The 8,086-nt window shown below is 37.2% G+C and overlaps 1 protein-coding gene across 1 annotated transcript; it reads left to right on the top strand.

The window, feature by feature from the left end:
- LOC115053315 (olfactory receptor 10J5-like) lies at window positions 1-936 on the top strand. The gene has a single exon (XM_029517926.1). It carries the CDS (start codon window positions 10-12, stop codon window positions 934-936), a length of 927 nt encoding a protein of 308 aa, XP_029373786.1. The 5' UTR covers window positions 1-9.
- The last annotated feature ends 7,150 nt before the right edge of the window (window positions 937-8,086 follow it).

Raw genomic sequence — 8,086 nt, 5'->3', positions numbered from 1 at the left:
CCAAACACCATGATGAACTCCTCGCAATTTTCATATTTCACTTTTGCTGCCTACATTGACACTGGACTTTTTAAATACTTGTTTTTCATGATTGTTATGTGTTATTATCTCTTCATTATCTGTACTAATGTGTTGCTGATTGTGGTTATCTGTGTGAACAGGAGCTTACATGAACCCATGTACCTGTTTCTGTGCAGCCTGTTTGTAAATGAACTGTATGGTAGTACAGGGTTGTTTCCATTCCTGCTGCTTCAGATCCTCTCTGACATTCACACTGTTTCTCTGTCGTTTTGTTTCCTGCAGATCTTCTGTTTGTACACATATGCTAATGTACAATTTTATAATTTAGCAGTTATGGCTTATGACAGATACCTGGCCATATGTCATCCTCTGCAGTATAACACACACATGACCTCTAACAAGGTTGCTCTGCTGATCACTCTGACATGGTTATTGCCTCTTGGAGCAATAATTGTCATGATTTCATTGAATGCTTCTCTCAAGCTTTGTGGGGATATCATTGATAGAATATATTGTGACAACTACTCTGTTGTGAAATTGTCCTGCTCCAGCACAACAGCCAGTAATGTCTATGGACTTGTTTACAGTTTTACTGTATTGACTGGGTTGACGGTACTGATCCTCTTCACCTACATGAGGATCCTGAAAGTGTGCTTTTCTGGCTCTAAGGAGACCAGACAGAAAGCTGTCAGTACCTGCACACCTCACCTGGCTTCACTCATAAACTTCTCATGTGGATGTTTCTTTGAGGTGCTGCAGAGCAGGTTTGATATGAGCTATATTCCTATTGGGCTGCGTGTTTTTTTGTCTTTATATTTTATCACCTGTCAGCCGCTCTTCAACCCATTGCTGTACGGACTCAATCTGACCAAAATCCGTGTCATACATAAAAGCTTTTTGTTTGCTAAAATGTAACATACAGAGATTGGAACTCATGTTGTTTGTGCCCTCCGTTTCAGATACATGTTTTAGTAATACATAAAAAATGTGAAACAAATTCTGTTTTAAATCTCAGAAATTTTGAGTGAACACATTGCATCTTGCTGTGGATGGTTCCAGTTACTGTAACATAATAAATATAACATAACATAACATAACACAAGATTATCATTTGAGCGGCAGCACAGCATATTGGTTAACGCTTTTAAGAAGGTTGGGGGTTTGGCTCCCAGCCTGGGTCCTTTCTGTGTTTGCAGGGAGTTTGCATGTTCTCCCCATGTCTGTGTGGGTTTCCTCCAGGTACTCCAGTTTCCTCCCACCATCCAAAAACATGAATGTTTAGGTTAATTGGTGACTCTAAATTGCCTGCAGGTCTGAGTTTTAGTGTGATGTGTTGTTTGTCTGTGTATGTTGGCCTCGCACAGGACTGGCAACCTGACCAGGGTGGCCCTGCCCTCACCCAATGTTAGCTGGGCTTGGCTCCAGTATCCACCACAACCCAGAAACGATGATTTAGAAGATGAATGAATGAATGTATTATCATTTAAGCAGTCATGTTATAGAATCTGGGTCAGAATTTTTGGCCAATTTATTGCCACTTGATTTCATTTCATTTTTATTTATTCCGCATCATGGAAACAATATTTCAGTACTGGAACACAATTGTATTACATTTCTTCCATTCCATGATCGAAAAAGGGAAGGAAGAAGAAAATCTTATCTTGCCAGCCCCTTTCTTAAACAAATAAAGCAATAAAATAACTAGATGGTCTATCCATCAGTCATTTAGCAGTCACGACTTAAAGAAAATACAAAAAAAAAAAAGTCAAATAAAAACCATACACAACAACTTACCATCAACAACAAGTCAAACAATAACAGATCTTTTATCTAGCAATTTCATATTTTCAGATTTTTTTTCTTTATACATTTTCTTGAACTGATAAATATTGGCGCAAGCTTTAAAATCCTTTTTTAAAGAATTCCATAGTATGACACCACATACTGAAATCCAAATTTTTTCATGGTAGTACGTGCATGGGGATGTTTAAAATCAAATTTCCTTCTATGATCATAATTCTCTGATATAAAAACAAAATATTTTTATATATTTGCTGGTAATGTTCTACGTTTTGCCTTAAACATAACTAATAAAGTCTGTAACTCAACATCAATAAATTAAATTAATCCTGACTTGATAAATAATCCATTTGTGTCGTCTTTTCCTTCCACATTATGGATAATTCGCGTAGCTCTTTTCTGTAAAATAACCAGCAGCTTGATATTAGTTGTGTACGCCCCTGTTGTTTATTTAAATTTTGATCAGTCTGATGAGTCCATTAAATCAGCATAAAATGTATGACAGTAAAAGAGTCACACTAAATTGTGAGAAAGGCTCCTCGTGGCACATTATATTTATTTCTTGGCCACAATTTTGTATTTGTGGGAATTAATTAGTATTTCAAGGGAACGAATTAGTATTTTGTGCTCACGTTATCTTTTTTAACCCCATGTTATGTCTCAAGCTCCGTACTTCGTTCTCTAAATAACTGTTCAACCATTGTAAAACTACATCTCTCATCCCATACATTTGTAATCTTGAAATTAATATGTTATGATCTATTGTATCAAATGCTTTTTTTAAATCAATGAATATCCCTATTGTGTATTTCTTTACATTAAATTGCTGTTGTGATTTCTTCCACTATTTTCATTAATGCCAAAGATGTTGAACAATTTGTTCGAAAATAATACTCTATTCTCACTCAGCAGTTTTGTTTTGTTTTTTTTGTTCTTTTTTCACAAACATTTTTTTCAAGGGCCTTTGAAAGCAGAGACACTGGCCTTGAGTGGGAATGAGGACCCAAATAGGTTGAGGTGAGCAAATGAATGTTTAGTGACCAAACCAAAAAAAAAAACAAACAAACAAAAAACTACTACAAAACAATTGAGGCTGAGGACAGGTTGAGACGACAGACTACAAACGACAACAGAGAGACACAGAGCAGACGACCAGGATCTGACAAGGAAAAAACTGAAACCAGGACTTAAATACACAGTCAACTTAAGAACACACAGGTGAAGCACATGAGGTCAGGGAACACAATAAAGAGGCGATCACAATCAGGAAGTAACACAACAGAACCAAGACTTCAAAATAAAACAGGAAGTGGACGTCAAAACATAGCAAACTCAAACCATGCTAAAACTCAAACCACGACAACAGAACTCAAATCATGACAGGCCTATAGTTAAGATGTGTTTATCCCCAGTTTTAAAGAGTGGAATAACCTTTGCTGTTTTCATTCTGTCAGGAAAAATATCTGTACGAAAAGAAAGATTGAAAATATAACTTAGAGGTTTGAGTATACAGTTAATAGTTTGTTTGTTTGTTTGTTTTTTTCACAATAATCATGTCTAATCTATCACTATCAATTGATATCTTATTTTTGAGTTTACTTTTTCCCAAGAACATGGACTGTACCACTTTACTTTACTAATGAGCAGTCAGGTAGAAATCCTGCAGGTAGAGAAGGAGAGGTGAAATGATTTAAGCCAGGTAAGCAGGTGGCCTCTTTCTTTGTGAGCTGCATGAGACTGTTGCTGCAAGGAGGAGTGCATGAGAGCTCAATGCCCAGTTGACTACAGAGATGCTGCTGGTTGGTTACTTTTGTTTAATCAACATTATTTGGGTAATTTACGTAGTGTTAGTGGTTGTAGTGTTGTGGCACCTGGGTTTGATGTGTAAATTTAGGAGTTTCTTAGTCTAATCTCAGTTTATTTATTGCATGTGGTTGGTTTAGTTTAAACTTGTGCAATTATTGATTTGAAATCACCATAAGACGAATTAATTAGATTAATTAAATATAGTATTTAAATACATATAGTAAATAGTATATATATATATATATATATATATATATATATATATAGTATTTTATGATCGAGTTTGTTAAAAAATTGAAAGTAAGAAATAAAAGATCTGAAATAAAAGTTAAATATCAGACATTTGAGAATGAAATCTTATTATAAAAGTAGATGATTGGTATTTCTTAAGTTAAGTTAAAACCTGAGTAAATTCATTTTATTGTATTAAATTCAGAATAAATATATTTAAGAACATTAAAATCTGAGTAAAAATTAAAGGTAGTAAATAGTATTACATTTGAAGGCTTGAAATTATAATTGAGTTAAAATGGTTTTGTTGACTGAATTTTGTTTATTCTATTTTTTAAAGGTTTTCAACCTTTAATGGCCCATAATGTTTGAAAGCAATAAAGACATTGATCTACGTCCTCTTTTATCTGTGTCTACCCAAGTTTAGGCAAGCATTGAAACTAAAACAAACATAACTTGGCAATAATAATCTTTCTTGACTGGTCTCATTATCCTTGCCAGTTTATTTTTATACACCTTGTATTGTCTCTCGGCAGTTTTTGTTTTATATCTAATGAAATCTTTGTAAAATTTATTCTTTTTCCATGCATTTTATAAGCCCTTTGTTATCCAAAGCTTTTCATCGTTCCATCATTTTCATTAGTGTTTATATTTGCATTGTGTTATTGGACAAGATGAATCATAGCATGGCAAATAGATGTTTAAAAAAGCTTCATAAGCATCATTCATCTCTTCCACATGAACCCCTCTCCATTTATGACTCCATCAGCTCTTATTCTTACATATCTACACACACTTGAACCTGCCGGGTTGAAAGTAACCCAAAGTGGGTGATATTGCTAACCCAGTGCTGAGTGCAAAAGGGACCGAGCCAGCGCTGGGTTATTTATACCCAGCATGCTGGGTTAATGTTTTTACTCAGCAATGGGTAGAAACTACCCATGTTGGTGAGAAAGAAACCCAAGAAATTTGGGTAGAGAAGGGAGAGAATGAGAGCAGGCGGAGGGGATATAAAACAGGTGTAGGCAGGAACATATGATGCTGCATAAAGTTCACAGAAATTATGCTGTATGGAGTTCATGAAGAGCAGCAGGCGTTGCAGGAACATGGGGTGGCAGTGATTTGCCACCTGAAGAATGAGGACAGGGAGATAGAGGGGAGGAACTGGGAGAGACAGAGACTTCAAGGAAATATGGTTAGTAAATGCAGTACACATGCTTAAAGGGTTTTTTCAGAGGAGCATGGTTATTGGTATGTCGGTAAATGCAAGGGGGAGGACAGGGAGGGAGAGGAAGAGGGGGAGAGAGAGAGAGGTGCTCAGTCCTTCCCCCAGCAGCCTCGGCCTATAGCAGAAAAGCTAAAGAGTAGATGGACTTTTAACTATAAGCTCTGTCATACAGAAAAGTTTTAATCCTGGTCTTGAAAATTGCTAAGGAGTCTGGCCCCCGAGATCGATACTGGAATTGGTTCCATAGAAGAGGAGCCTTATAACTGAAAGATCTGCCTCCAGATTTACTCTTGGAGACTCTAGGAACCACAAGTAAACCTCCATCTAGAGAGCGGAGTTGCCTGCTAGGACTGTAAGGAACCATGAGCTCTCTGAGATATGATGGAGCTTGACCATTAAGAGCTTTATATAGCAGAAAGATTTTAAATTCTACTCCGGATTTTACCGGCAGCCAATGAAGAGCAGCTAACACAAGACAGATGTGATCTTGTTTACTCGTTCCTGCTAATATTCATGCAACAGAATTCTGAATCATCCGAAGGCCCTTCAGAGATTTGTTTGGACATCTGTTTCTCCCAGTTCTAAGCATATGTACTGCATTTACAAACCATGTTTTCTTGAAGTCTCTGTCTCTCCCAGTTCCTCTTCTGTCTGCCCTTGTCCTCAGTATGCAGGTGGTGACTCAGTGCCATCCTATGTTTCTGCAACACCTGCTGCTCCCTTATCCTCATGAATTCTATGAATTCTACAGCATCATCTCCATGAACTTCATGCAGCGTCAAATTCCTGCCTACACCTGTTTTGAATATCCCCTTCTTTTGTTCTCATTCTCACCTTACATTACAACCCCTCTCCGCGTGCCTATCTCCCTCTCTCCCATTCTCAACCCAACCGGTCGAGGCAGATGGCCGCCCCCCGAGCCTGGTTCTGCTTGAGGTTTCTGCCTCTTAAAGGAAGAAAGCTGCCCTACTGACTTGTTTTATGTGAGGGACAAAGGACATGTCCTGGTCAAATGTTACTTCAAAGTTTCCTACAGGGGAGATGGAAGCCAGAGTAATGTCATCCAGACTGATTAAATGATTAGACAGTGTTAGGCTGTGTGCAATAACTTCAGTTTTGTCAGAGTTAAGGAGTAAAAAAAAAGGGTCATCCAGACTGCAGTCTGCAGTCTGAATGACTTAATTTGGCTTCATTGATAAATATAGCTGAGTGTCATCTCTCAGTGTATGTTATATGTCCCTCTCAAAAAGAAAGCATTCAAACTGAGGAGGATGGCTCCCTGGTATAGTTACCAAATCCGTGCCTTGAAGCAGACATCAAGGAAATTAGAAAGAAACTGCCGTTCCAGTAAGTCAGAAGAGTCTCACAGAGCCTGGAAAGACAGCCTAAAAACATATAAAAAAGTTCATATTACTCAGCACTCATAGAAGAAAACAAGAACAACCCCAGGTTTCTCTTCAGCACTGTAGCCAGGCTGACAGAGAGCTATAGCTCAGTTGAACCAGTGATCCCCTTAACTCTAAGCTGTGACGATTTTATTAACTTTTTTACAGATAAAATTCTCATAATCACGCCTACGTTAGATAAGAATCTCCTAATGAATACAACAACTCCTGAATCAGCTGCAATGCAACTTTTACATCATTCTGCGGGACTCCATAACTGACTACAGCACATGAGGAGGAGCTGTTGTCAACATGAACAAACTGATGTCTATCTGATAAATAGGATTTGAACCACCTTAGTGCAGTTCCTTTAATTCCAATTTCATGTTCCAGTCTCTGTAGTAAAATATTATGATCTATGGTGTTGAATGCAGCACTGAGATCTAAGAGAAGTATGGAGGCTGATCCATTGTCTGAAGCCATTGGAATATCATTGGAGACTTTAACCAGCGCTGTTTCTGTGCTATGATGGGCTCTAAATCCTGACTGAAACTCTTCAAACAAACCGTTTCCATCCAGATTTGATGGAAACGGGTCATCCAGATGGTCAATGATTTTAGAAATAAAGGTTCGATATGGGTCTATAGTTGCCCAAAACATCTGGATCAAGATTCGACTTTTTAAGCTGGGGTTTGATGACTGTGGTCTGAGGTGCATAACCCAAAGATAAGGTCAAATTAATCAGATCCAGAATGAACGGCTCAATTAAGTAAAAAATCTCTTTAAAGAGGCTAGTTGGTACTGGGTCTAATAGACAGGTTGATGATCTGGATGATGAGACTATAGAAGCTAGCTCTGAGAGATTCAGAGATTAGAATGATTCCAGATGTATAATAGGCGTTGCAATTGATTCAGGAGTTGCTGTATTCATTAGGAGATTATTGTCTAATGTAGGTAAGAGCTGATTCTTTCTCTGATTGTGAGAATTTTATCTGTAAAAACTGTACTTGTCTTCTTCTATGAGTGCTGAGTAATATGAACTTCGAGAACTGCAGAGAGCTTTTTTATATGTTTTTAAGCTATCTTTCCAGGCTCTGTGAGACTCTTTCAAGTAACTAGAATGCCAACTTCGTTCTAATTTCCTTGAAGTCTGCTTTAAGGCACAAATTTGAGAATCATACCATGGATTCATCCTCCTTTGTTTAATTACTTTCTTTTTGAGAGGGGCAGCATCATCAAGATTTGAACACAGTGTGGCCAACAAGGCTATCAATTTAGATGAATTTAGATGAATTTAGATATGGTATTTTTGGAGATAATGTCCAAATGTTCTCTTTAAATTTAGCCACAGTATCTTCAGATAAATATCTTCTATAGCTAAATTTATTTCTCAATGCTGTGCAATCGATTAAAGTAAACTCAAATGTAATAAGATAATGGTTGGTCAAGAGAGAGTTTTGAGGAAAGATTGCTAACTTGTCAATTTTAATGCCATATGTTAGAATTAGATCAAGGTATAATTGAAGCAGTGAGTGGGCTCATCCACATGCTGGGAAAAGCCAGTTGATATATATATATATATATATATCAAAACTAATGTCCTTGCTAACTTTGA

The sequence above is a fragment of the Echeneis naucrates genome, chromosome 13 (genome assembly GCF_900963305.1).
Source record: "Echeneis naucrates chromosome 13, fEcheNa1.1, whole genome shotgun sequence".
NCBI classification, from domain to species: domain Eukaryota; kingdom Metazoa; phylum Chordata; class Actinopteri; order Carangiformes; family Echeneidae; genus Echeneis; species Echeneis naucrates.
The sequence above is the reverse complement of the archived record's forward strand: the minus strand, read 5'-3'. Positions and strand labels throughout refer to the sequence as shown.